At 49.9% G+C, this 27946-nt stretch overlaps 11 protein-coding genes across 11 annotated transcripts; 5 read left to right on the top strand and 6 right to left on the bottom strand.

Annotated features, from left to right (window-relative positions):
* Positions 1-912: 912 nt before the first annotated feature.
* N7496_012468 (ceramidase) lies at positions 913-2099 on the bottom strand (the record flags this gene model as incomplete). The annotated part of the gene is made up of 6 exons (XM_056705381.1): positions 913-1075; positions 1127-1244; positions 1294-1575; positions 1644-1784; positions 1846-1906; positions 2001-2099. 6 exons carry the CDS (start codon positions 2097-2099, stop codon positions 913-915), a joined length of 864 nt encoding a protein of 287 aa, XP_056549279.1.
* A 434-nt stretch (positions 2100-2533) lies between these two features.
* Positions 2534-3562, bottom strand: N7496_012467 (uncharacterized protein; the record flags this gene model as incomplete). Its single annotated transcript, XM_056705380.1, has 1 exon — positions 2534-3562. One exon carries the CDS (start codon positions 3560-3562, stop codon positions 2534-2536), a length of 1029 nt encoding a protein of 342 aa, XP_056549278.1.
* Positions 3563-5465: 1903 nt separating this feature from the next.
* N7496_012466 (uncharacterized protein) lies at positions 5466-6326 on the top strand (the record flags this gene model as incomplete). The annotated part of the gene is made up of 1 exon (XM_056705379.1): positions 5466-6326. One exon carries the CDS (start codon positions 5466-5468, stop codon positions 6324-6326), a length of 861 nt encoding a protein of 286 aa, XP_056549277.1.
* An 836-nt stretch (positions 6327-7162) lies between these two features.
* On the top strand, positions 7163-8497 carry N7496_012465 (putative MFS transporter; the record flags this gene model as incomplete). The annotated part of the gene is made up of 1 exon (XM_056705378.1): positions 7163-8497. The coding sequence occupies one exon, from the start codon at positions 7163-7165 to the stop codon at positions 8495-8497; it is 1335 nt and encodes a 444-aa protein (XP_056549276.1).
* Positions 8498-9880: 1383 nt separating this feature from the next.
* On the top strand, positions 9881-10751 carry N7496_012464 (putative GPI anchored glycoprotein; the record flags this gene model as incomplete). The annotated part of the gene is made up of 3 exons (XM_056705377.1): positions 9881-10000; positions 10117-10253; positions 10325-10751. 3 exons carry the CDS (start codon positions 9881-9883, stop codon positions 10749-10751), a joined length of 684 nt encoding a protein of 227 aa, XP_056549275.1.
* Positions 10752-13215: 2464 nt separating this feature from the next.
* On the bottom strand, positions 13216-14895 carry N7496_012463 (cytochrome P450; the record flags this gene model as incomplete). The annotated part of the gene is given in 5 exon segments (XM_056705376.1): positions 13216-13393; positions 13463-13632; positions 13699-13975; positions 14037-14635; positions 14650-14895. Coding segments are annotated over 5 exon segments (1470 nt in total), but the record flags the coding sequence as incomplete, so codon positions are not given.
* A 1174-nt stretch (positions 14896-16069) lies between these two features.
* On the bottom strand, positions 16070-17593 carry N7496_012462 (class I SAM-dependent methyltransferase; the record flags this gene model as incomplete). The annotated part of the gene is made up of 1 exon (XM_056705375.1): positions 16070-17593. One exon carries the CDS (start codon positions 17591-17593, stop codon positions 16070-16072), a length of 1524 nt encoding a protein of 507 aa, XP_056549273.1.
* Positions 17594-18368: 775 nt separating this feature from the next.
* Positions 18369-20070, bottom strand: N7496_012461 (COP9 signalosome complex subunit 1; the record flags this gene model as incomplete). The annotated part of the gene is made up of 4 exons (XM_056705374.1): positions 18369-19397; positions 19449-19729; positions 19789-19833; positions 19926-20070. The coding sequence occupies 4 exons, from the start codon at positions 20068-20070 to the stop codon at positions 18369-18371; spliced, it is 1500 nt and encodes a 499-aa protein (XP_056549272.1).
* Positions 20071-20982: 912 nt separating this feature from the next.
* Positions 20983-22176, top strand: N7496_012460 (uncharacterized protein; the record flags this gene model as incomplete). Its single annotated transcript, XM_056705373.1, has 5 exons — positions 20983-21076; positions 21132-21563; positions 21630-21727; positions 21802-21873; positions 21928-22176. The coding sequence occupies 5 exons, from the start codon at positions 20983-20985 to the stop codon at positions 22174-22176; spliced, it is 945 nt and encodes a 314-aa protein (XP_056549271.1).
* A 395-nt stretch (positions 22177-22571) lies between these two features.
* On the bottom strand, positions 22572-23271 carry N7496_012459 (uncharacterized protein; the record flags this gene model as incomplete). Its single annotated transcript, XM_056705372.1, has 3 exons — positions 22572-22937; positions 23001-23089; positions 23169-23271. The coding sequence occupies 3 exons, from the start codon at positions 23269-23271 to the stop codon at positions 22572-22574; spliced, it is 558 nt and encodes a 185-aa protein (XP_056549270.1).
* Positions 23272-25844: 2573 nt separating this feature from the next.
* Positions 25845-27229, top strand: N7496_012458 (uncharacterized protein; the record flags this gene model as incomplete). The annotated part of the gene is made up of 2 exons (XM_056705371.1): positions 25845-26781; positions 27039-27229. The coding sequence occupies 2 exons, from the start codon at positions 25845-25847 to the stop codon at positions 27227-27229; spliced, it is 1128 nt and encodes a 375-aa protein (XP_056549269.1).
* Positions 27230-27946: the final 717 nt, after the last annotated feature.

The following is a 27946-nucleotide window of genomic DNA, read 5'->3' as shown; positions in this document are numbered from 1 at the left end:
CGTCAAGTTGCTATCATTTGCGCTAAGCTGCCCTCTTGGCATCATGGCTTGCTCGTTCGCGGCAGGCCGTCTTAAAAATTCCCTTTTGTTACATTGTGTTATTTGGCATTATCTGCCAAGCTATCGGGCTTTTCCTCTTCTCAGGAATTGCTCCTACCGCCCATATTTTCCCGACACAATTCGGATATCTGGTCCTGGCTGGGCTACGGGTGGGTTTGGCTATGGCTGCATTCACTATGATCGCGCCGCTTATAGTAGATGAGGAGGACCAATCCATCGCGTTGGGGATTGGGCTACAACTTCGGATGCTTGGTGGTGTTCTGGGAGTGGCAGCTTCGACTGCCATTCTAAATCATTATCTTCTGAGCCGACTAGCGTCCACGATCCCGCGGGAAGAACTCAGCGCTCTTTTATACACGACTGAAGCCATCCAGTCGTTTTCTCCAGAGATGCAAATCCGTGTTCGTGAGGTTTTTGCGATGGCTTATAGCATGCAGATTAAGCTTTCGGCCGCATTTTCAGTCGCGCCATTGTTGGTACTTGCGATGATTTGGAGGAGACAACCCATCAGATTCTTCAAGTAATGACCTTCCATCTGGCTAACACGCGGAAAGTTATCACACTTGAACGAGGTTTGACGAGTGTCTCAATTTCAATGACCAAAAGGCATCCTCATTTGGTACCGGCAAGGTAAAGATTGGATATAATGCCAAGTGGATGCGGTTCGGGTCGTAGTACACCCACAGTCCACGGCTTTGATTCCGAGTCTAAGTAGTTTGAATATACAAACATTTTCTATGTGTAATTCAGAGAAATGACCGCAGATGACTGAACCAAAGTAGCTTTGAGTCCTGCGACTGCGGTCTATCAACATCCCCCTTAGTCAAGTACGTAGCTTCGTAACCCTGGGCCCTATTTCTGCTTTGCGGAGCCAATAACCGACTCGATGAATCTTGCAGCAGGCGGTATAGGCCATGCAAGTTGCTCAGTAGGATCTTCGTGCACCTCACCCGTAGTTACCAGATCCACAAGTACAACAGCAACGTAGCCACCAATCGCAGTGAGAATATGCCACCTATATCTTGATTAACACTCATATCTCATAGAGAAAGTATAGGGAACATACCATCCATGAAGTTCAGTCAAGAAAGCCAAAGGCAAACCAACCGCATGTCTTGTTTCAATAAGGAATCCACAGGCCCAGTCATCAACGAGCCACACGGAATAGCCCAAACCAAAGCAGACTAATTCGCATTAGCATCCGAATCAGATTATGGAGCGGGTATATCATACAGATACCGAAGAATGAGATATTCCGAAGCTTTCTCCTCAAATAAGGATTAGGGACTTGTTGTGAGATAATCTTGGAAGTTCGCGTCGCGATCATATAAACTGCAAGTCCAAAGCTAGACGCGTGCAGAAGGAACTCGTCCATGACCATGTGAACGACCATGACGATGGTGAATAGCACCGAGAGGACGATCCCCACGAGTCTGGTTCGCTCTGCGCTAGCCTTGAAGGTTAGAATTCGGTATAGGAGGGGCGTGGTCAGAAGATGCATCGACAGCTCATCCGCTAGAATTTCGTGGTTTCGGTCAGCAAGCAATCTATGAGCATCAAGATGTTGTTTTCATGAAGCGTACACATTTGAGTATGGTATTTGAGGGTCATATGGTAACCAGCCGAACAGACGCCGACACCGATCAACCCCAAATACGAAATCGAGCGGAACCCCGTTTGCTTTTTCCGATGAAGCTGTCGCAGGCCATAGATACCGAAGAGGACTAGACGTATCTGGTTAAAAATTGCGACTTTGCCATCCCAGTTCGCTTCGAGCTGACTCACTGAAGACAAAACTGCTGAACGTATTGATAAACTCGGCCACAAACCGAGTAACAACATAATCCTGCGGGTAAAGTGAGCATTAACTGCTCAAAAAGCCTCGTAAAAACTTCTCCGAGGAGAATTATTCACCTCTTCGCAAAAGCTAGATTTGACACGTCAGTGGCTGGTTTGTCGGGAGGGGCTTGGAAGATCATAACAAACTTTAGATAAGACGTTGCAGGGCCCCAGAAGGGGACCACGGGGGCGGTTTCCATCGCGGAATGATGGTCTTTCGTATTCTTAGTCCCGAGTCGCAGGGTCAGGACGGCTTCGTGTTATGTGCTTTGGTGAGGATCGTTTAAATGGGAGCCTTCGGAACGCGCGGCGAAGAGTGCAGTGGGGCGAGGGGGATTTCGGGATCCGATCTTTACCCGAACGGGTAATTACAGTATGTCCTACGGTACTTTGTTCGAACAATAGAGATTGTTGCTGATTCATGTTTGATTGTGATAACTTCTTTGTTCAAGAAAAGGTTAATTCAGTGAGGATAAATGGTCAAGAAATATTTTGACGTAAACGAGCAGCGGACCCCGCTGCCCAGACAGCCCGGCGCTCTCCATTATGATAGCGTCGACTCCACTTTCCGCTCCATTTTTCCTATTTCTGCTCATGAGAACATGCGTGAGCATCATAGTCCGTGCAGTCATGTTCACTTGTTAGCCTTCTCCGACAGCGCGAGCTTGTTAGTCAGGCTTGTGATCTTGGCATGCTGCGACGCGATGTACCCGCTCAAAGCATCAATTCTGCTCTTCTGAGCCTCGATGATCTCCTGCATCGAGGTGGCTGTCTTGTTGAGGGACTCCACGGTAGATCGAAGGAGATAGTTGTTCGCCACCAAATCCTCGGTATTCACGATTTCCTCCTTGTCATTGCAGACAATCTTGATAAGCTCCGGACGTCCCTCGACTCGACTAGTCACTGCAGCAGGGAATCCGTTCCCGGTGGGAGGGCCTTGGGTGACGAGCTTCGAGTTGGAGATTGGCGATCTGAGGATATTTTCGGCAGCCGCGGTGATGGGGACTCTGTGGAATGGAGGGGGTGAAGAGTAGGCGACACGTGCGTTCTTGCTGGCGATGGTAGAGGTTGAGTCCGGGGAAGAAGCCTGCGTTGCGTCTTCAATATGCTCGGAGTGACCTTGGGGAGAAATGGCTCTGGCAGTGGTGGCATCATTCGCTCTCATATGAGCTCCAAGGTCCCACTGAATAGTCTGAGGGCAAGGCTGTCTTTCTGCCGGGCCTGCGCTGGAAGAGGCTTTTGGGGCATCTTGAACCTCTTGTGCCTTTTTGGCGGTAACTGTGTCCGGTGAGCTGCCCTTGCGGTACACAATAGCCGGTCCTTCGTCGACGGGACTCTCAATCTTGTAGATCTTGGATTTATCTGCGCCGGTGGCCTTTTCATACCGTGTATGGCCTTGAAGCCGGGAGTGAACTCGGGAGGATGCGAAAGGAATCACGACGTCACGCATGAACTTGGAAACCGTGACTCCGGGGTCAAGACCCATCATTTCAAAGCCACGCCAATATTCCCATACCACTTTGACTTCCCAGCGCTGGAAGGTTGTCTCATCCTTTTCGAAGCGTGCGAGGATCTCCTCCGTTCGCTTGGTAACCTCCACCCATGTCATGGTATCCAGGGTAGGCTCCGAAGGCTCAGCCGCGGTGGGCGGGGCGTCCGCCATCTTCTGTTTGGTGTGTTAAGAGGTGATGAGAATGGACTTGGAAGACTTGAGAGATCAGGTGAGGTGTGTGCGTACCGGAAAGGGAGGGACTAGCAGGATTCTGAAATTCTCTTCAGGAGATAGAGGACAGGCAAGTTGGGGTTAAGGAGAAAAGATCACGAAAGAGTTGGTATTGGATGCGGAGACGGTGGGAGAGATTGACACGGTAGCAATCTGGAGGATGGATGAATTTGGCGAGTTTTTCCTCTGGAAGTTTGAGATATCGCGGAAAACATCGTATCCACTGCAAGGCAACGTGCCCCCAGGACCTTCACTTCCTCTCAGCCAGCATGGATCAACGCAAACTTAGGTATCCAAGGTATGGGTGAATGCGCGAGAACATTATATGCGGCATATTTCAAATGACTCGCAGGGTCTTTCTAAAGCCTTCACGGCCATTATGTGAGAGTTCTCATCAACAGACGGCCCTGCCTATGCATAGCACAGAAGACCTCCCAGTTTGGGTTCAACGATATGCCCGATAAATTGCTCTATAGCGAGGATCATGACCTTCCTCTACACAGCTATTAGTCTTGAACGGACATTCTCCTCAAGGTCAGACTTGCACTTGGGCTTTTCTTAGCCTCAATTAACAGTAGAAGGCATCTATCAGGGTATCCTTAGAAACAGGACAATCAAAAGACTGCACGTCTATGGCAAATTGCCAGAATGGACCATGAGAAACATAATGGTGGAAGTTATCTCATATCGCACCGAGATAACTTCCGACTACCTAGGGACATGGCCATGTTATCTTCTCGGCCTTGCATGGGTCCATCCAACTATACTGCGATAAGTTCAAATTACCAGGCTCTGCCCCGTGTGGATTTTGAACAATGATAAGTGCTTGAGTGTTTTCTTCCACGTCTCACAGCCTCAGAATTAAATCCAATGACAGCGGGTTATCCGATACTCGTGTCATAATTAAAGATCAATAAACTTTACACGAGACCTCTCGTGGTCCACAAGGCTAATTGCGTGGGGCTGAGTCTCCATCGCAGCGGTAAGCAAATCGAGTGACACGTCACAATCGGCGCTAAACCCCAGTAAGTATCGTCTCTCGCACCCAAAATCTCACGAGGAGGAGATTATTTTACAAGGCAGATTCACTATTAGGCAAAACTCGTAATTCATATTCGACCAGGAGGGGGTATCAACAGTTTTGCCCGGGTTTCTTGGCACTTGCATTTTCGAGGCTTGGATTGGCTAGGAGTACTTGCGCCTCGTTCAACCCGTGCACTGGCCATTTGATTCAGCCTCACCCCGCACCTAGGCCAGGTATAAATGCTCCCAAGTCAGAGCTCCTTCGGTAGTTTCTATACTACCCAAGATCCTGGTGCCATCATGAGCCGCCCTAGTACTAATCGCAAATGCTGCCAAAGCTTAATTATCAGGGAATGGAAACAAGGTAAACAATGCAGTCCCCTACGAGCATCAACCCGTTCTAACTATCTACGTAGGAGCACCATGGCAAGAGAAGATAATTCATCCGTCCCATCTAGTCGCGAGCAGCCGAAGAAAGGCCCCAGATGTCATATCTGCAGATACGCAGGTTTATGTGATGTGCGTTTGTCGATGCGCTCCAGTCAATGGTCGTTGTGGAAGATACTAACATCCAACAGATTAGCCAAGGCTAATGAGATCCGGAGCTGTGAGCGATGCAAGCAAGCATTGATTGATGCTTTTCTGATGCCATCTCTCTGGTGGACCGATCATCTTCGCAAGTCCAATGGATATTTTGGCTGTGAGGTGACTCGGGATGGAGAAGAAATCACCGGTCTAAGTATGTCTGTTTACCAACTAATAATAGAATGACAGTCCTAACAGAACTTTAGACAGTTGGGCCTTTTTCCAGTCCAAGAAAATGACCAATGAGAAGGTCTACGTCTGGTCCAAGTTCAATATATTCACCCGATGGATATCCGAAACAAAGCAAACCGCCATTCTCATCTTCGATACCGAGGACCACACTCCTCACCCATTCGTAAATCTAAGTCCCGAAGCACATCTTCTCGGCGACCCATTCTGGGTATACCCCTATATCCTCAACTCGATCTCCAACCTCGAAGAAAAGGCCGTCTGGGCAATCCGAGATCAAATTCGACCAATCGAAAAAGAACAAGGTGAAGAACCGCCTCAACCGAATAAACGGCCGCGACCAAATTATCGCAAGTTACACGACATCGCCCGTCACTCCATCCACGTCAACGAAACCCTCGACGTATCCCTTCAAACAATCGAGCGCATCCTAGAAAACCACCGCACCTACATGAACCCGAGAGACTCGGTTCTTTTCCCTTCCCACCGAAACACCCAAGTCTGGCAAACGATCCAGTCTCGCTTATCCTTCCCCCAAAGCTTTCTCGGAAGTTTGCGACACAGATCTATCTCCAATGAGAAGCGATTACAAAATGAGATTCAGCTGACGTTCCAAACGGTTGCACAACAGGACACTTTAGTCATGATGGATGATAGTGCGGCGTTGAAGACGGTTGCGTTGGTCACATTTACTTTCTTACCGCCGACGTTTCTCTGCGCTGTATTTAGTATGTCGTTCTTCAATTATGACCAGAATCTTGGGTGGAGGGTTTCGGAGAAATTCTGGATTTATTGTGCGTTTGCGATCCCGACTACGGTTCTCTCGGTTGGTTTGTGGTTCTTTTGGCGGAATGCTCTGCCATCGAGACAGTTCCGGGATCGGGTGGATCACATGGAGGATGTTTAGGGACAGTAGGTACACTTGTGACGGGACTCAAATATATATATTTCGGTTACTATTTATGTACAAGTCACGCAACTAGTACTAGAAATGACACAGATTGCAATGGATTAGATATGAACATATCAAAATATATACACAACTATCATCAAAGCCAAGGAACTGATTGTCTCCATTCAAGTTATATTTTCTTCAGATCCATGGGATGAATGGAGCCGCCAAGCCCGATCGCTGTTTATCTGATCGCATCACGTGCCGCCCCGCCATCGGCGACGTAACCAGCTGAGACAAACTGTCGATCGCTCGTGTAATCCCCCAACTTCCAGTTTCCCCCAATTGCCCCCCCATCACTAGCAGAGCAATGTCCCGATGGCGATGGCTTCATCACCCGCATTGTTCACAGCCTCTCGAGGCCAAACACTGACATACCTCCTAGCAGTCTGCCCCTTCTCCATCGCATTCCTCGTGTTTATCAATTCCTCCGTCTCATTCGTGGTAACGGATCTGATCGGGCTGCACGATGGAGAGGGCGATGCAGTTGGAACGCTAGGATTTGCAGATGAGCTACTCGCCCTCGCTGCTTGTCCCCTTTGGGGCGTTCTTTCTGATCGGATTGGCGTGCGCTATGTAAGTTGAGCTCTTTGCCCGGGGACTCGAAGCTATCCCTGTACTCGTGTTTTGGGTTGGTGCCTGCGGTTTGCTGATAAGATAAGTAGGTGTGCACTATCGGGTATGCGGTCATTGCCGTTGCGTTGGTTCTTTTCGTGCAGGCCACGAACGTATATCCGCAGCTTTTGCTGGGGAGGTTGTTGTTTAGTGTTGGGGGTTCGGCGGTGTCTACCATGGTCACCGCCGTTCTGCCTACCGTCACGGGCAGGGTGTTGCGAGATCAGGCTTGCCGGGCGTCGGTCTCGTCAGAGTTGACTATTACCCCTGCGCGGTTAAATGGCCAGCAGAACGGTTACCACACTGATGGTGGTGCCTCCCGTGCATCGCCGTCAGCGAGACTGTCGGGTTTTGTTGGATTGTTTGCTGGTTGTGGTGCTCTCGTTTCCCTCGGTGCTTTCCTGCCTCTTCCGGCCCGATTTGAGAAGCTTGGACTTTCTCCCGCGGAGGCAATTCAACGCAGTTATTACTTGGTTGCTGCTGTTGCGATTATCATCAGCCTGGTTAGCTTCATCGGTCTTCGTAACCTGCCCGATGAGGAAGGGAAAGGATGGCAGGCATTATGGAATTCTCAACATACGGATGATCTTGATGAGAATGACGAGACTTTCTACGGACCAGAAAGACTTCCATACTGGAAACAACTGACCACCGCGGTGCTTTTAGGTTTCCGGAATCGCAGTATCGGCCTGGGATACGTGGGAGGATTCGTTGCCCGTGCGTCCTCGGTGGGAATTTCATTATTCATCCCTCTCGCCGTGAACCACTATTACCGTGCTTCAGGTCTTTGCGACGAAGATCACGAGCCAATGCCTAACTCCGGACTTGGGGATATCAAGAAGGCGTGCCCGCGCGCTTATATCCTGGCTTCCATTCTCACAGGAGTGTCTCAGCTGATTGCTCTCATAGCCGCGCCAGCATTCGGCTACCTGACCGACAAGTCTCGGCGGTATAACGTGCCCCTCCTGTTTGCCGCCTTGGTCGGCGTGGTGGGCTATCTCGCATTCGGGCTACTACCCAACCCACAATTCAAGGGCCCCGATGGCAACGCAGGCGTCTTCATCGTGATGGCCCTATTGGGGATCAGCCAGATCGGCGCCATCGTCTGCAGTCTCGCCGTGCTCAGCAACGGGATTCTCCAGGTCGGTGTTGACGACGACGCGCTACGCAAAATCTGCCCCGGACAGCATGTCGATCACGAGCGGACGAATGGTGGAGAAGGCGAGAACCAGTCCCTTCTGGCCCACCCTGTCAACCACCGAGTGCAGCAGCTGTCACACTTGAAGGGCTCCATTGCCGGGGTGTACTCGCTGTACGGCGGGGCGGGAATCCTGATTCTCACCAAAGTAGGTGGATTACTCTTTGACATGTTGTCCTCGGGGACACCATTCTTTATTATGGCTTCGTTTAATGGGATTTTACTTGTAACGGGGATTGTTTGTGGGATTTTGAATCATGTCGCACGATCAAAGGGAGTCGGGTTAGGTTTTCAAGGTTCATTTAGAGGATAAAAATTGGGTTGAAAAATACTATTTTTATGATCATTCTGGATTCTAGCTCTCGGTGTAATCATGTCCATGAGGAGTATTTGCATCTGTAACTTCACCCAAGTGTAGCGGCGTTTCATGGTGGGCGCGCTAGTCGCTAGTCTCTGGGGTCCGCCTCGTGCAGGGACTGGGAGGGAGGCATTTTTAGGTACAGCCGGCGCTAGTTTAGTCGAGCACGGCTGCATACATAGGAGAGTGCTGCATGTTGGCCGAGGATACTTGGGGCCGGCGCGTATGGAATGGTACTTTTTTTTATCTAAATAATAGAATGTTCTACAACTTACAAGTTTGAAGTAATATGCATGGATCGTAAGTTTGGCTGAGATAATCGGAAATCTCACCTGATTTCCTGCCTCAGGCCAGCATGAACCCCAAACTTCCAGTGGCTTTTTCTTCCCCCACCAAGTAAATTAAATCTCGCCTGGACCCCTCTTCAACCCTTCACAGAATCCCAGAGAGTCTGGACTCGACATCTTGACGGTTCTTTATGGAAAGAACACCGGTTTTCCATTCCAGCAGAAGAATCTGGATCGCGCAAATCACTCGTCAGCCGGGCTTCCCTCCCACAGTTTATGACGACCGTCATCACAACCTTCCCCATCGGGCATGGAGCTGGCAATAATCAGCCCAGCCCTTGGATGTCCACCGGACCCTAGACCAGCAACGGTCTAGCGGCAGCTCACTAGCGTGGCCCCCTTTTCCACCCGGAGATGGTCAATGGACCCTATACAACCCAAAAGTGGCCCTAAACTCAGGAACTGGGGGAAGAACCCCTGGGGCCCGTTCCTGGACCCGTTCGAACTTCAAACTTTGTGCCTGAACCGTTCCTTTTTTTTCACTAGCCGCTCGCCATCACGCAAATTACTTCTCCAATCCCACGATGCGCCCGGGTCTCTTGGCAGGAGCCGACCTATCAACGTTCCAGTAGCTTCCGGGTAACGCTCGCCAAGGTCGCTTTCGTATGCAGCAGGCTAGTAGGAAGACCCTGCGGCCGGCTCGTTTGTGTTGGTCTATGGGCGTATCGCCCCCCCTCTCTGTCTGTCATGATTTCCCCCCCTCGGAACCTTGCGCCCCCCAGACTAACGGATTATTAGCAGCAGACTTTGGGGGGACTTCACCTCTTTTCTTCTCTTTCTTCCCTTTCCACCCCAGTCTCTTCACGCGCGCGACGCTTCTGGCCCGTCTTTCCCTTCGTTTCTCCGTCTCTCGTTAAGATCTTTTAAAGATCCAGTCGCTCTTTATTTTTGCCAGTCGTCGATAAATTGAAGTTCTGTGTACACACACTCCTTCCGCGCCAATTACACTCGTTACACTCCCTTGGGCCAAATCCGTCTCAATCAAGTCACCATGCGTTTCCACACTGTCGCTCTCCTCACTGGCGCAACTGCTGCCGCTGCGGGTAACACCGCTACTCTGCTTCTCCCTGGTTTCCAGGGTCGCAACCTCGAGGCTGGTATCATCAGCAAGGTATGTGTGTTGTGCGCGTGTCGCGGTTGAGTACGGACTACACCCCCGTACTCCCTACTTGATATCCCGCGCCAGGCATCCAGACATATCATATCATCCATCTAACTATCGCATAGGCTGGCGATGCCACCACCTACCTGGTGACCTGCCCGACCACCGTCGCCTCTGCTGACTGCGGTATCCCCGGCAAGGGCATGACTGCTGTCGCTGCCCCCAGCTCCGCTGAGCTGTACCAGGCTTACGCTGACGGCAGGTAAGTACTCGTACTACAATATCTCTCCCGCTTTCGCATTTCCAAATCGCAATACTAATGCGCCATCACAGCACCGCCACCGTCTCCTGCGCTGTTGCTGGCACCACCTACGCCTCCTGCTCCGCTGCGCAGGGCACCGTGACCGTCGAGCACACACTGGACTCCAAGAACATCAACTGGATGCCCGTCACTGTGACTGGAGACTGCTCGACCAGCACTCCCACTCCCACTCCTACCCCTACTATCACCACTACCGAGGTCACCCAGACCTCTACCTCGACTTCCAGCCCGATCTCGAGCCCCATCAAGTCTACTTCTCGCCCGGCCTCGTCCACCCCTGTTGCTAGCAGCACCCCTCTGGCCCCCAGCCAGACCGGTGCCAGCACCTCCGCCCCGGCCGCGACCCAGCCCGCTGCGCCCAACGCTGCCGTCTCTCTGGCCGGCAACGGCTGGACTCTCGGCGGTGCCGTCCTGGCTATGGTCTACGCTCTTGTGTAAAGGGGGGAGAAGAAACAAAAAGCAACTCGACAGTCGGGACTGCACTACTCTCGTCCTATCTTCTCTTCGATCTGCTTTCGCAGATACATGGGTCACACTGTGTATCTGTGGAAATTACTTTTCCCCAGGGGGTTTGTGGTAATGTTACTTTTCTAATGGATGTTGATCATGTACTTCACCTACCTGTACACATCTAACCTATTACTTAATGATTTTGATACCTTTTTCTCCACGACAGCATGATCCAGCGCGCCGGCTCCTGTACATTTCTTTTCATCTTCCTTGATTATTTTCTTCTTATCTATTCTGGTCATCTCTGTGTATATCCAGTGTTCATAAGCAATTTAAACCTGTCTGCCATCTACTCTACAATCTTAACATCTCCCTCTCCATCCTCAATCCCAACCCCATCTCCCTTCCCATTCACATCTATATCCCCATCCTTATTCTCCCTCCTCCCCAACCCACCCTTACAATAAACCCCATCCACCCCCTCAGCTAACCACCCACTCTCCACCCCAGACACCCAAAAAACAGGCGTCCTCCCCTGCAAAACATCCACAAACCCTTCCAACCTCCACCTCCAACTACTCCACCCACTGCTTCCCCCCTTCTCCCCCGTCGAAACCACCCTCCCACTCCACAACGGACCTCCGCTATAGCACTTCCTACAACTAACCTCCCCGCTCCGTTTATCCAAAACACTTATGTAATGGTAAACATGCGGCTGGGTAAAATTATAGAAGTATATCACTGCAAAGTCCGTTTCCACTGTTATACTGGGTGCATCCCAGAGACGGGCGATGCTAGCGGGTGTTAGTGGGTAGGGGTGCGAGAGGGAGGTTGTTATTTTTGAGCAGACGGTGTTTGAGGACGGATCTTTGAAGAGGAGGTGGGTTGTTAGGGAGGTGTCGATTCGGGGGTCTGATGGCGAGGGGTGTGCGGTTGAGGAGAGGATTTGTGTTGGGAGGGTTGCGTGTAGGGCGAAGAGGGTGGATGAGAGGGCGGAGGAGTGAGTTATGAAGGAGCCGCCTGGAAAGAATATCATAGTGTGAGTATTGTATCCATAGAAGTAGAAGTATGATGGAATAGGGTGTATAATTTAGTGTAGGTTGGTGGTATGGAATGTAAGTGGAAGGGAATAGAGGATATAGATAATTGTGGAATAGGAACGTTAGAACCTGATATATCAACTTACCAGCAGCATCAAAATCCCAGGCTGGATCACTCAACGACATACTCGGCATACAACTAACAACAGCCTCCGTCCGAAGTAACCGTCCATACTCCCTCGTATCAACAATCTTCCTCCACGCATGCGCAGCAGGATGGAACTGCCAATGCGGCTAATACACAATCAGCCCAATCCAAATCCGACTCTCCACAAAAGAAACACAATAACAGTCGAAGGTATCTACTATCTACTCACCCCATCAAGTAAGACAACCCCCCTCTCCCCCGCAAGCCGATGAACATCCCTCACACCCTCCGCATTCCCAGCAACGGGACTCTCACAAAGCACATGTTTCCCGGCATTAAGTGCCTGTTTCGCAAGAGCGTATCGACTAGCAATCGGCGCACAGATATACACCGCTGTAATATCGGAGTCTTGGAGGAGGGAGTTGTGGGATGTGTATGTTTCCGTGAAGTAGTGTTTATACTTTTGGCGGAGGGTTTTGTAGGTTTTTGGGTTTGGGGTGGAGAGGGCGTGGAGGATTGTAGAAAGATGGGTTGCGCAGGGGTATATTACTGGAAAGAGTATTGGTTAGATGTTAGGTAGGGTAGGGATTCATCTTATGATGACGGAGGAGGGGAGGAATGGGTATGGTAAGGGACATATTATAGTAGTAGCGTTGTGAGGATAATTGACTTACTCGTAACAGGATCAAGCTCGGCATTTTCCACGAGAACACCTAGTTTTATAGCGTCGGGGCGTTTACTTGGTGTTGGGTGGAGATATGACCAAACGTATTCATGAAGGAGGCTTGCGACTTGCATTGTGGGGATGGAGACAGTAAAACTTGAATATCAAGTATAATTGAGTTTTGTGAGTTAGAAATGTTAGATGATTGTTCAACAAGTCTCTGGATTTAAGGAGTAGATGCTGGGGGCGATGACGTGAATATCTCGTCAAAGGCGAAGATTTAGTAATTATACAGTAGCTCCGCCACGAAGGGAGTCTATATGAAGAGGAAACAGGAAAGATAAAAAATTAAATTCCCTTGGTAGTTTGAAACATGAATATTGGAAATTGGAAATTGAGTCTGTTCGGCAAAAAGGATTGTCTATTCGAAAACAACCTCACCAATACGTAATGCACAGCGATTTTGAAATGCAAAGTAACCCACCAGCTACGCATGACCAAAACGTCAAGCCTACCGGAGAAAAGAAGGTCTGAAGTAACACGTAAAACCATAAATCATGCCAAACCCAGCCTGAATCGCATCACGAGTCTCGAAGTCACCTATGCATACTCCTTCTCCCACCCCTCAAACCGATCCTGCAGCGTAACCCTAAGCGCAGGCTTATCCCAAAGGAAATACACTTTCTGCTTTGTCCAATCCACGCTCTCGGGACACAGGGTGATATCGAAGTTGTATAGCAGTTTGCAGAGGATCAATCGGGTCTCGCAGTAAGCCAGGCTAAGACAGGAGAGTTTCAATTAGAAGAGGTCACAAAATATATGGAGTTGGGTTTTCAGGTGAACTCACGTCTTCCCAAGACAATTCCTCGGCCCGAGACTAAAAGGCTGCAAGACGTCCTTTTTATCATTGTCGAAGCGGGTGTCACTTCCGAGCCATCGCTCCGGAATGAATGTGTTGGGGAGAGCGAAGTTGGAGGTGGAACGGTAGGAGGCGTAGTGGTGGCAACTAACGACGGTCTGGTCGGTGCATTAGCAGAGATACACTGTGATAATGTATGGGCTATGGAGAATGTGTATACGTACGCCGCCCGGTACAAAATGACCATCGATACATGCACCATCCGCCGGGATGATACGTGCAAGACTGGTAACGAAAGGTGGATACATCCGGAGTGATTCTTCAATGACGGCAACCAAGTATGGCAACGCAGCAGAGCTGCGGAATGTTATGTCTTCAGCACTGGCAAACGCAGATCTGATCTCACTGATGAGGAGGCTCATAGCGCGTGGGTTCGTGCACAGGTAGTAAATACAGCCAGAAAGGAGCGTTGCGCTAGTCTCGCTACCTGCAATGATCAGACTAGGATAGATCGTCAGTTACCTAGAAAGGCATAGCAATGTAATGTGAAAGAAAGACATACATAAACGCATTCGAGTGAATCTCCGCTCGAGTCATCATCCTCGGCCCATCGCGGTAATGATCTTTCGATTCACTCAATCCATTCTGCAAGATCGTCGACATAAAGTCTGGCCTGGTGGTCTCCGTCTCCAAACGACGATCCGCCCGACGAGCAGCAAGATCAAAATGCTCTACAGCCTTTTGCTTGAGCCGCTTGGGCACCAAAGCAAATAGCAAGCTATGAAAGAGCGGAAACTGCCTTGCCATACTATCGTACGACAACGCTTTGATTGACTTGAAGATCAATCCAATCCACGGATGTAACTGGCTATTCTTCAAACAATCAAAGGACTCGCCGAACATCAAGTCGCCGGTGATATCGAAGGTAGTGTAATTCATCCAATTCTTGATATCAAGAACCGAAGAACCTTTCTGAATCTCCAAGCGCAGCTTGGAAATCATCGTGTCAACATACCCCGTGATAAGAGGTTCCTGCTCCCGCAGTGCCCTCTCCGAGAAAGCCGGTGCCAACAACTTTCTCTGTCTCGCATGAGAGATATTATCTACCTCAGCAATGATGTGATTGACATTATTCGCTGGCGGCACATATCGCGACGGATCCTTGGGGAAACAACCCCCGGTCGAGCACCGTAAATATCCCGAAATGCGCGTGGTGTATTGAAAGCCAGTTCATTAGGACTGGTGCGGACTACGGGTCCATACCGTTCATGGAGAACTGTGACATCTAGATGGGCGTATCCCCGGAACACGGACAATTGGCCGGGTATGCGGGAAATGGCCCAGAGCCTCGGGCCCGGGAACCGAGAGAGTGGTGACCAGTAAAGTTCGTAGATGAGGCTGTAGACGAGGCCGAGTAAGATCTGGAGAGGGTGAACGTTTCACAGTGGTTAGCTTTTGCATTGAGGGGGAGTATAGGATGATGTGAGCAATACTGTGAGGGTCGGAGAATAAAAATTCAGGAATGATGTGGTTGGGTAGAGGGAGACTGACGGCTGTAGGGGCCTGCAGCTATCACCAGATGACGGTGTACGGGGATGCAACTTACCAGGACTCCTGCAGCGAGACTCCAGAAAAGGATATTAGAAGACAAGCTTGGTGAGAGTATGCTGAGATGCGATTGCAAGATGGAGGGTATGGACCCTAGAGCCTTGGAAGTAGCCTCTCTCATGGTATTTACTCTCTTGAGGCTGTCCAGTGCTCGATCTGTAGTATCAAGATAGACCCTGGTTGAGCTGTGTTTGGAGATGAGAATCTCGGGACAGCCAGGAGAATCCGAATGTCGTACCGAAGTAAAAGATGATGCAGTTGAATTGAGGCGGGGTCGGGTGGTGACAGGAATTAGAAGATTCCAGCTCATCTCAGCCTCAGCATGAAGACTAGGGCTGATGGAAGCAAACCGACTGGGATTGTGAGGGCGTCCGTGTGGAGGCAGTAGCGTGGAAGAATGGCGACTGTTAGATGGTTTGTTGGATGCATGAGAACGCCATCTTGATGTTTCCCTTTCATTCTCCTTCCTCTTTCTCTTTGTCGTCCATAATATCCTTGTCGTAGGCAAGCAATGATAAGGAATCCTATACTTCTCCCACACCGAATGTCTCGAAATTTCTGCTTGGTGTTCCTCCTCATTGTCTCTCTTAGACCAGTCCGATTGCCGACCCAACTGATCAACCCGAGAATCAAATCTCGGCTTCAAAATGCGGCTTCCGACCGTACACAACGTGTAAGTTGCAATAAGAGTGAACCTGGGGATTCTTCAAATCCTTCCGAACCCCAGCCAGGAACACCTGGGTATCGTTGTTGGACCAGCCAAGCACACGAGTAAACAGCGCCAGCGAGTAAGACTCGACCGCCATCAAAAGCGAGCACAAATTATACCGACCAATCTGTTTCTGGACGGGATCCCCGGCCCAAAAACTAGAAGGAACCTACCGGAAACGAAACGGAAAATCAAGCACCCAGGTTAGCCCCTCAACTATTTAACAAAACTACACAATCAAACCGGACAAAAGTCGAGTCTTGTACCAGGGTCTAGGGTCATACCTTGTACACTTCATCTCGAACCTTTTCAAACCCAGCCTCCACAAGTCGCCCCCGATGACCCTCGGCGATATTCATAGGTCTCTGAAAAGCCTCACTAGCCTCCTGCAAACGACGCAGATACTCGCACAAAGTCGGCGCCAGCTTCAACGTATCATCATCCGATTTGAGCATCACCTCAAACTCCTGCAACTCAATCCACCCACCGGGCTTGAGGTGCTTGTAAGCCTGCCGCAGCAACCGCGGCCAATCAGCAATAGCGCCGCCAAGATCACGCGCATGAATGAAATCAAATGGCCGATTGGCACTAAACAGCCACGGCTCCTCGGCGTCGTCGACTAGGAAGCGCAGATTGGGCGGGACCCAGGATGGTTGGATGGGACTTAGGTCTGTGCCGATGACTTCGGCGCTGGGGTAGCTATCTGCAAAATCGATGGCCCAGATTCCCGTGCCGGTGCCGATGTCTAGGGCTCGTTGGATGGAGGGTTCTAGTGGAGCGCGGAAAAGTGCGCCGTTGAGGACTAGATTGCGAACGTGATGGAGTAGATCTTGTCGGTCTTGTTCTTGTTCGTCGTTGGGGAGGACGTAGTTTCCCTCGCGGTAGGAATGGTATCGTCGACCATTTTCGTAGGCGTAGTCTTTTACATCCGATAATAGTGAAGCAGTGTAGCTGGACGTGTCGGAGTGATATTCATCCTCGTCGAATATAGACCCTCCTGTCTCGTTGGTCGAATCTTCCGTAGACGAAATGTCCGCCATTTCCTCGGAATCAGGATCCGGCGGAACCCACGAAGACGGATTAGGAAAATTCTCAGGCTGCATCGTGACCAATTCACTCTGATCTTCAAAAACAAAAGTTGAAGCTAAAGTAGACGTCGTTCGCGAAGATAGCCCTACACAACCTGTCTCACCAGTGGACGTCACCGCCCGCAAAGTTGAAATTTCTTCATCTGCGGAACGTGGCGGGGACAAATCTGGCTTTGACAATGTGGATCTCTCTTCGGAAATATCTTCCTCAACCGCTTCAGGTATAGGAGTCAATTGCGGCGGTATTGCTAGTATATGTTCTACACGATCACTTTCGGGATCGTCCCCCGGATCTGCAATGGTCTGAGCGCTGGGACTTTGTGGCGTAAAGGCTTGGGCTTGGACTGTGCGGTCCACATTAGAGGCTCTTGGAATTTGGGTAGACGTCTCCATTACATCAATGCATGGAGATAGGGCTTCAATCTCGGCCTCTTGAATGGGATTTTCACCTCCAGACTCCTGGATCGGCTGGAGGAGCAATGGCGATGGTGATGATGGTAGATCCTTCGGCTCGGGGCCATTCATCGAGATACGGGACTCGAAATTCGACAACGACAGAGATTCAGCCGACTCAATCACTTTGTATTCATGATCGCCATCCCCACGAATAGTACTGGTGATAATGCGATCGTCCGAATGTGAAGGCTTAGACGGGGCCATGCCCGTTCCCACGCCAGTCCTAGGCTCACCAAAACGATGCTTTCCAGAGCCCATCGTGGGATAGCAACAGCAGAAACGGAATAGAGCGGGATGCATGAGGGCTGGCTGAGCTTCACTTCAAGCCTTGAAATCAATATTTTCTTTCCTCGGCCCTTTCAATCGTGAAGAGAACCCGTGTAGCAAGACCGCAACCACTCAGCGTGACAGTCCGAACCAGGGAGTGTGAGACTAGCACCGGGACTGTAGCTGTAGAAGGGATAACCCAATTCCCGAGGAGACCTGTTTGCCTCAGATTATGAAGTCGTTGCGTTGAGTGTTCTTGGTGTAATCAATGTAGGACAAGTTGGTTGGGAAATGCCTCGAATTATATCGACAACTGCATTGTGGAATAGCCGAATGGACGGGAACGAACGCTCGTGTCCAAGACATCCCATGCATCCTTCATGCCGACAGCCTTTGGTCTGATTTGGATACATTGGTATCACTCTGTTTGACAGGCTGTAGAAGTCTCATTGACCTTGTTCTGGGGGTGCCGGAGTCAACGGGTAGAGGAGAACAAAGAAAATTACATCCCGGTCCGGCTGTTAAGCAAACATCCTGGGCGAACCTTGTTTTCGGGACCGCCTGAGGGAGATCTACAATTCATACAAGGGCATTTCATCATTCTCGTTTAGCCATGTCATTTCAGCAGAGGGCCGTGCTATGGCCCCACTCTGAGCTTGAAACTCTGTCATAGACTCATGGGGGTATTATCTCATGCCTCATCTAAGTCTCGAATAGAAACTAGCGCCATCACACTGGCTCTTCATGGGTATCCCACTATCCCAGATTAACTGCGCAGTCCACCCCGAGTAAATCTCTCCGCCATGCCCATTCCTCTCAGATTGGGCCCTGGATTCCCTCGCGACCGCCGCTCAGACTCGGGAGCTCGCACTTCCAGCCCGGCATGAAGTACGCTGGCACGGAGAATACGCAAATGCGCCTCCTCATTAAAAGAGCGCAGGCTCTCCAAGGTCTTGTTCTGGACTTCCGTCCTCAGATCGGTCTGGTTCGAGACCAGAACTCCCTTCTCCAGGTCAATCCGAGCATCCAGCACGCCCTTCTTCACCATTTGAATGAGTTCCTGGACGAATGGGGATGACACGCCAGTAGGCTGTGCTTCGCCGCCGATCACTTGGGGAGCAAAGATTGTGGCCATGGAAGTCAAAGTGACGCGGCTGAAAGGAACTAGGTATTGTTTGATCGCTTTCGTGCGGATCAGGGTGTAGATTTCGGAGATGTGACGTTGAAGGTGAATATCGAGAAGGTAATCGGTGCGATAAGCTTCCAAGATGTCCAGGCAGGGGCGGAACTTGGAATTGCAGAAGAATGCAATCGCACGTCGGATATGTGGTTCGAGTTCGAGGAAGTTGCGGAACGCGCTGTTCTCTAGAACACGACGCTGTAGATCCCCGCGGTCCATGGATGCCATCGCACACAGACCTCCGTAGACGGCGACATCGTTGGGCGTGATAATCTCGTTGAAGGTGTCAGCCAGGCTGACATCGGTTGACAGGAAGGTGTTGGCAGCGTCGAGGTATGAACCGGAGTGCATCTGCGCGAGACCCAGAGCAGCGGCCATCTTGGGCTGATTCTTAAGCTGGTCCTCGGGCTTGGACTGAGCGTTGCGCAGCCGGTGCACATTGGACTGGACGGCAAGCCAATCTCCACGTTCAATGGAGACATTTAGAAGCTTGAAGAGCATAGAGGCAATGTGGTTCGGGGTTGTGCAATAGTCTCGCATGCGGGTGTATGCTTTCGAAGCAGCGAGTAGATCGCCGGTCTCGTAGTAATGGTTTCCGATATCCTCGTTGCCCATCTAGGGGAAAAGTTAGACTTGGCGGGCACAGAACGGTCGGGAAAAACGCACCCGAATGCTCTCCTTAATCAAGTTATTCTTGTACCCCCGAAGTTCCTGCTCCAACCTTTCGGATTGAGCTTGAACCTGCCGTTGGACATTATGAACCCACGCCGTGTCGAGAGAAGCATCCTCCTCGGTCGGTGCTACTTCCGACAGCGCACGAACTGCCTTTTCGTATTGCGAGACATCCTTCCCAGACTTGGCTTCGGCCACTGCAAGCTTCAGCGCTTCGGTCGAGAGGACTGTGGACGAGGTTCCAATAAGGTAAAGGCGATTGAATCGGGTCCGGCCTGGGAGAGTCGCAGTTAGAACTAGATCAGTAGAACAAAGGATGAGAGAGTTGACTTACCGACGTAGTTTGCAATGTAAGATTCAAGGTCGAATTTGGGAGGATCTGCCAGGTTACAGACGTTAGTTCGCAGTTCTCAAAGGCCTGGGACAGCTATCGGCGGGTAAGTTGGTTGCCCCGCAGGAGTATCGACGTACCATGAACTTTGATTCGAGCAATAGGCTCCGGATTTTCAATCACTCCCGGTAGACCTTGAGAGGAAGCGCCAGCAGCTCCTGACGGAAACGGGGCAGCGAATTTGACCTGTGTAGAAGAGGGGAAGGCATCTGGTAGTGTGTCCATCTCGCCTGCACTGCCGGGAATCGCAGCACCTGGCTCAGACACAGATGGTGAGGGGGAGGACCACAAATGCGAAAGGTATTGAGGTGCTGGTAGATTTGGAGGTCAGAGTTTCCAGGTTAAATCGGGATCTGGGAAAAGAAGACGTGCTGTGAGAGTTGCAGAGACCAGGCACTCATCATTGTGATCGCTCGTGGAATCGGGGAGCTGATAGGCAGTATCCGACCGCCCTGGTCACCGCTATTTCAGCCTCAGCAATGAGGTTTCCAAGCTTGCTATCAGTAGAGGACCTTGAAAATTGAGTGTACATCAGAGTACTGAAACTAGAGTAGAGGCCTACTACCTCTATCTGTCGCTGATGTAAGGTTAAGTCAAAAGCAAAAAACTCAATGTAAGAAATTAAGAATAAACATCATCCCAAAATGAAGACTTTAGTTCTTACACAGTATGAAGGAGGCAGTTTACAATCACTAACCTCCTAAATTTGAACTACCCTGAAATATCCATAAAGCCCTTCTATATGGCTACTTTACCAAATGACGTCTGTTCTAAGACTGCCCTTCGGCGGCATCCCAAATATAATTCCTGCCTAAGGCACAAATCCCCACCTCGGCCTCCCACGAGCCTCGGAGCTTGAGTAATCACAAAAAGATCGGGGTTCATCCCCAGATTATTCTCATCTCGCGACTCCAAACTCCCAATACCCGCGGGTATCCTAAAAATTACAATTTCCCGATGAATAATTTCCTGATACTCTAATCTCGGCTCTTTCATCCGTCCCACAGCCATTATCTTAGTCACCTATTGTTCTTGCGACACTTATATACCATAGCTCCCCCGCAGTATCTCCGCATTGCATTACATTCACCGCGAAAAACCAACAACAGGACCAAAAGCCCAACTACTTCATCCAATATGGCATCTGAAAAGCCTGTAGCCCTCGTCATTGGCGCTTCACGGGGTATCGGTCGCCAAATAGCCATCGACCTCGCAAGCAATGGCTACGCTGGTACCGATCACCATCCTCACTCCCAAATCCCAACTAACACCGATATCCCATCTAGTAATGCTAGCAGCAAAAACCACCTCCGACGCTAGCAAAACAACCCCTTTCCCCCCGGACCCAAACTCCTCCTCCTCAACAATCTCAACAGTCGCCCGCGAGATCCACGAAACCGGCGGCCAAGCCTCGACCGTGGCCGTTGACGTCCGCGACCCAGACCAAATCCAACATGCCTTTGACGAAACGCTGCGCGTATACGGGAAACTAGACGTCCTCGTGTACAACTCCGGCGCGATATGGTGGTCTTCCGTTGAAGGGACGCCGTTGAAGAGGTTTAAGCTTATGCAGGCTGTTAACCCGGAGGGATTGTATGCTAGTGTTCAGGCTGCGTTGCCGGTTTTCGGGAGGGGCGATAGATGGAAGGGGAGGATTGTTGTTGTCTGTCCGCCTATTTATTCGAGGTTTTTTAGGGGGAAGACGGGGTATGCTATGGGTATGTATTGTGTTTGTGTTGGGAGTTGGGGGTTGGATGATTGCTGATTTTGATATTCGTGTTTAGGAAAGGTTGGTATGAGTGTTTTGGTCAAGGGTCTTGCTATGGACTTTGTTCGTCAGGAGAGGAATGAAATGGCTATCACGGGCATCTGGCCTGCAGCGGTATGTATAACTTATCCCCAGCCTGGACACATCCTGATCTATACATAATCTCATCTAACACTATCACTGTCTAGTCCATCGAATCTGCCGCAACAGAATACAACAAATCCTCCGATAAATCCTACAGAAAGGATCTCCGGAAACCGGTACGTCAACACCCCTCCTCACCAATCTATACTCGCCACTAACCTGTCCAACAGAAAATCTTCTCCGACGCAATCCTAGCCATGCTCCGCGCCCCGGCTACCCAGGTAAACGGCCTCCTAGACACGGATGAGGACTTTCTCCGCGAGAAATGCGGAGTCACCGATTTCTCGCAGTACTCTGTGATTCCCGGGTCGACGCCTAGACGGATTATGCCGGCCAAGTTTCCGGTTTTGGAGGTTGCGGAGCAGGATGATGAGGGGCAGAGGATGGATAGTACTAAGATTCGGGCTGCTAAGATTTAGGGTGGCATGTGGCACGGTGGAGGAAAAGGGCAGGCAGGGGAAAGGGGTTTTTGTATCTTATACTTGACAATTGAATGTATACTTGTAAACTCTCTGATTGAGGAAACTTCAGAGTTCAGAGAGAATGTTCAGTGATCGAGGATGTGTCAATTTGTAAATTGCAATAGATACCGATCCCATTAATGCAAGCTTAAACTTGTACGAAAACGCTCAATGCCGATGCAAACGAAGGAAGAAGACACAATATCCAAGAAATCCAGCCGAAAAACACCATGACCAGGATTAAGAGGAAAAGAAAATCAGAATCATAAGAAAGGCCCTGCTCTCAACGGCCACAGAAGTTAGGCAGGCAGCGTAGGGTAGCCAACCAACGCAGCTCCCCACACCGTCACACCTTACAGCAACGCCGCAAAGCCAGCAACGATACCGCCAACAAGCACACACATGCCATAAACCTGGCCCATCTCCACAGAGTGACCACGAGGAGCAGCACCGGTAGCACCGCCAGTCTGAATAACGCTAGCAGAGGTGCTTGTGGCAGCCACGGACGAGGAAGCGGTAGTAGTAACGTTCACACGAGACGGGTTTTGAGCACCACAGGGGTGGGCAGTGCGGCAATCAGACTGACAGGCGGAAGTAGTGCAGGCATTGACACATTGGTTGTTGGCTTCGGTGCAGATGAAGTACGGCAGGGTCTGGGAGTACTCTGAGGCATTGGGGGTGACGCCGTTGCTGCAGACACAGCTATATGAGAGAGTTTCCTGGGGGGGAGAGAGTTTAGTATGGGATGTTGAGAGGGTTGATGTTAGGGTTGTGAGACTTACCGCGGTACAGTTGTTGCTCTCTGGGGTACCGGACGCGATTTGCAGGCAGAGCAGAGGACAGGCGGATATCTGGGCGTTGCACCAGTATCCTGTGATGGATGTTAGAGATCCAGGGTTTGACTGATTGTTGGGGGCATTGGTGGTGAGAGCAGGGTTAGGATAACTTACTACGAGTGTTGATGTCCACCGAGTTAGGGTCAATGGTCTCGGTAGACTGGCTGCTCACCAGAGCTGCCGACGAGGCCAGGACCAGCAGCAGATTAGACAGCATGGTTGCTCCGTCTATGGATACTGGAGAGGGTGGTTATGAAACGGGGGTGTGGCTAGATAAGGAAACAAATATCAGCAAGGTTGACAGATGACAGACCCCCAGCAACGGAGGCAAGTGTTTGCATGTAGATCGGTTACACACGCATGAAAGTAAAAAAGTAGACAGATCGGGCAGGAGATGGAATGTAGGGGGGAAACGCGCAAGAAGGAGAGCACTGGGCACTGGGCCAGGGCCCATGACAGGGAAACTCACTGAAGGCTGGAATTCCTGGACCTGCTTCGAGAACGGAGGCAAGAATGGAGGGAAGTGGAGAGGCAAGGACAGAATCACAAAGTGAAGCAGATATGCAATGCGAGCGGGTCTTGTAGCGACAGACAGAACGAGTGACAGGTAAGAAGAGAAAAGAGGAAGAGAGGAGGAGGGAGAGTTGAGAATAAAAACGCAAGGAGTGGAGTAAAATGGTCCGGACGATCACGAGATTTGGGGAAAAAAAAACATGCTAAATATACATACTGTACTTCTTACAATCCCAGGACTAGGAAATAATAACTAGCTTCGGCTGTTTCCTTCTCCCTATTTTTTCTTCTCTCTGCTCCATCAGGGTCCTATCAGGGTCTAGCGAGGCAAGCAGAATGTACTGAGATTGGACTAGCGGTGGCCCGGGCAGATCACTAGTGCAGTGGGTTGTGGAGTGTGATACCGCAGTTGCATTTGGGAATCAAACGGGCATTGACGCTGATTGTCTCTGAATGACTATTTTATTCTCTGTCAACGAGTACTTCATTGTCCTCGGTAAAACCCCACCCCGATCGTGTGTGTCGACATTCTGCCAAGGACTCAAGGGAAGGGAGCTCGAGAGCTCTAGAGCTCTAGACCCAAGGCGGTGGTGGACATGTCGATCCGGGGATATCGGCTATCAGAATTGACTTTTTACTCTGCCCCTTTTCTTAACTTTCTCAATTCTGTATGATTCTCCATGAAGCCGTTTGACCCCATGCAAGTGCAGTCATCATGTCCATCATTGACACACCGACCGGTCCCCGCTGCAAGACGAAGACAGAGCGTGCTACTGTAGTGTCCGCCACTGTGTCTAAAAAGACACGGTCGATAAGGGATGTCTCAGTGTTGGCAGCTACGCCGATCCAGGGCGCTAACTATCTCAGGACTAGTGGGGTTGTTAGGCTTGGAGCTGGTGTTTGGCGTTTGGCGGTTCCTCGGTAACTCCCTAGTCCCTTCTCCATAGTCCAGGCGAGGCAAAAGTGCCCGAGAGGGACTCTGTAGAAAAGTCGGTGTAATATAGTACAGTCTGAAGGATAATTGTATGCAGTAGATGAATTTATATTAATGCCATTAGCATGGATTATAGTACATAGAACTGTAGCTGCAATGCAAATTGCAGAGGAGTTGTTATTAGGGCGGTATGCTGGTGCATTCCACGGGCAGTCAGACCACCCAATTAGGGGCTGACCCACTTCGGGACTTTGCACTTGATCACTAGGGGTATGAAATACTGTATATTACGGTAATACAGTATCCAGAAGAGCATAAGATACCAGCAGCTGTCTTTTGAGAGTCAGTAGCTCGCTCGCCTAATTCCCTAGCACAGTATGATATAAATCACTTCAAACCATTAAGCTCTCAAGCCCTTGCTCTTCAAATTGGCATTTTCAAAGTACTCTCGTTACAGGCTTCCGATCTGACGGTGGACTCGGCCTCGTATGGAAATGGCCAGCCTTGATGATCACACTTCCAAGAGCAAATATCGACCGCAAAGAGGCACATCTACAAAACATTTTGTAGGACTCATTTTGTCACATCAACCCCATTTGGTTTCGTTGTCATAGATAAAGGTGAGAAAGGCCGACATCTATCAATACATCCGAGAGGCCTGCATACAGTAGTCTCGGCCGAATTCACGAGCGGCTCTGCGCGATTTCTCGGGGATTCCGTCTATCTTACTGACTGGGTGACCTATTGCCTATGCTTGTGCTGTGCTCACGAAGCTGAGACCTTTTCACCTCTCGAATAAACAACATCGTAGGCCAACCGACCAGAACTTTTTGTGACTGTGCCACACGGGAATGTTCTCTTACAAATACCCACTAGGCAGCAATGTCGGGCTATGCGAGTATTGAGCCCCATCATTTGGCTTAATGATGGATTTCTCCACATCCATAGGCTGTCCGATTGTGGCTGGGGCGAGCATGGCTCTCGGCGCTACGACATGCCACAGCTGGACCATTCTCTACCAATCAGGCTACTTTATCATGAGGTGTTGGGTGCCAACCGCCAACAAGTAAAGAGCCTCATCTATACAACCGAGTCATGAATTGGGTCTGAAAAGTCATCACAAATCGTTTATATAAATTCATATCTGAGTCTGTCTGGATTTAGGTCTGCCATGAATGAAATTACATGCTTTGATCCAGCCTCTTCCTCATTTCTTTGAACACCCACTTTTCTGGGAATCATTTTCAACCAACTCTCTTGGCATATTTTATTCTCAATCATTGCTGAAGCTGTCTCTATTATCGCTTGGCATGGATTCGTGTGGAAATCCTACCAGCTTCATCATGGATAATATTACCGAGTCAATACGAAACGTCCACTTGGGTGATGTACCCGAAGAATCAGAGCAGCTGTTATTCAGTCCTCATCCAGATAGTGGGGTAGCAGAAAGTGTCCTAGATAACGTTCCTCGTTACCTCTTCCGCGTGGCTACACCCGAATCTGACGGAATTACGAATGAAACATGGGTTCGATCGGAAGCGGCCTTGCGGGATAGAGGCGCTTCCCTGGAAGATATTTTCTTCCATTTGGATACCAAGAAGCGAACAGAGGTAGCCAAAATACTCAACCTACATCTTCAATGGCAGACAAAGAACGACCTGTTAGACAATTTTGTCTCATGGACTAGCTCGCTCCTCTTCGCAATCCAGTACATCTATTACCGGCACCATAAAGACAACACACCTCTTGAAGACATCAAGTTGTTCGTCGTCGATACAACAATGTTTCCCAGAGGAATATTCATGCGCGATCTAGATTTGATTGATATCTTTTGCGAGTCTAACACAAGACTGAACGACTTCCGTTCTCTGCGCAACGGTGGTACCTACTATTTTGGGGAATATTTTTCCCAGGGGTCATTGAAAATTGAGGATAAATGTCAGTTGATCCCTGCACAAGTCATCTTTGAGCAGGATAGGCTGCGTCGCATACAGCCTCGTTTCGCTCCTATATCGAGCAAAGCCTCGGAATGGGCTAAACCCGTTGTTCGTCTTCGACGAAATATCTATCTACGACCCAGCCTGGTTTCCCTCACTTCGACAGAAATGCGTGATCGCTTGCAGGCCATTGAGGAAATTATGCCCCATATTTCCGCTAGCTGGCGATTCCCTATTGCTGTATACTTTGCAGGACTTATCGGTGCGGAGACGTCACTCAGTGATCAAGAAGTGGGAGACGACAATCTGTTTTTTGCATATTTCCATTCCGGTACTTTTGGCTGTAAGTATTCCTATAACCTTCCCACTCAAGGGGACAGGATTACTTATCAAACAAATCCGAATAGTTCTCCCAGTCCAGCTTGAATTCCGACCTTCAAACTTCAACATTATAGCACCGAATACAACCCTTGAGCTGAAACACGTCCAAAAACTGGTTCGGGAGATACACAAGCATTCACTCTTAAAAAGAGCGCTGGGTCAGTACCACCCGGGATAACCCTTCCTCGATTCTTTTTGTTTTCTAACATTGTAGACTAGGGCGTCTCGGACACGCCGAATTCATTATTCGCACCTTGCACACCGAAAGCCTCTCTCCCGAGAATGGACATGGTTTCGTTGCGCCTGATTTGAACCCGATGCTAGCTCGAGCTGGTCAAGAGGTTTTGTCAAAGCTTGGACGGGTAGAGACGATGTGTAACGAGTTGGCAGAGGTCATTTCAATTGTGTAGTGCGACGGTGTCCATTAGACACCCACGCATTGTTTCTTGACTTGCTCGTTTCTTAATGTGGGAATATTATGGATGGATTGCTTACCAAATTGCTATAGTTATGTTCTGCTTCTCTAATGAACACATTAAGTTGACTTTATATCATTCCACTCCTTTGGCAGATCAGGTCCTCGAGCTTATTGGGAATACGGACAGACCCCTACTCAATTAAAACTACTGTTGTGCCTACTGCTACCTCTATTCACAACAACCGAATTCGTCTAAGAAGAGTCACACTGTAAATTTTTCCCTCGTAAGGGAAAATATAGTAGAGTAAAGTAAAAGTAAATGACAGTTTGAGATAAATAACGAGCGGCCCCATGTATAAATTAAGGGATACTCTAGCCGAGTGTATTCTACCGTATCTCTCTAACCAATACAATACAATACCAATAATACATTGTGAGCACCTCCGCTCCACAAGCACCGGCTTACCTAAGAAAGACCTCCGCAGCCCCCAACTGCTCCCCGGAACATCCGTCATTGACTTTCAACACGAGCTAGAGAACCCACCCCCAAACAAGCTCGCTTGAACTCGGACGCCGGGTTCCAAGGTCAGTAACTCTCCCTATAACACCCTCTATTCAAATCATCCAAGTATACCCCGCCTCGCCTTGTTTTACCCTGGTTGCACCGCACAATCCCCCCCCCCTCTCTCCCCTCCCGGATCACGGATCA

This window comes from Penicillium cataractarum (genome assembly GCF_028827025.1).
Source record: "Penicillium cataractarum strain IBT 29864 chromosome Unknown utg000010l, whole genome shotgun sequence".
In the NCBI taxonomy this organism is placed as follows: Eukaryota; Fungi; Ascomycota; class Eurotiomycetes; order Eurotiales; family Aspergillaceae; genus Penicillium; species Penicillium cataractarum.
This window is presented reverse-complemented; position numbering and strand designations above follow the sequence as displayed.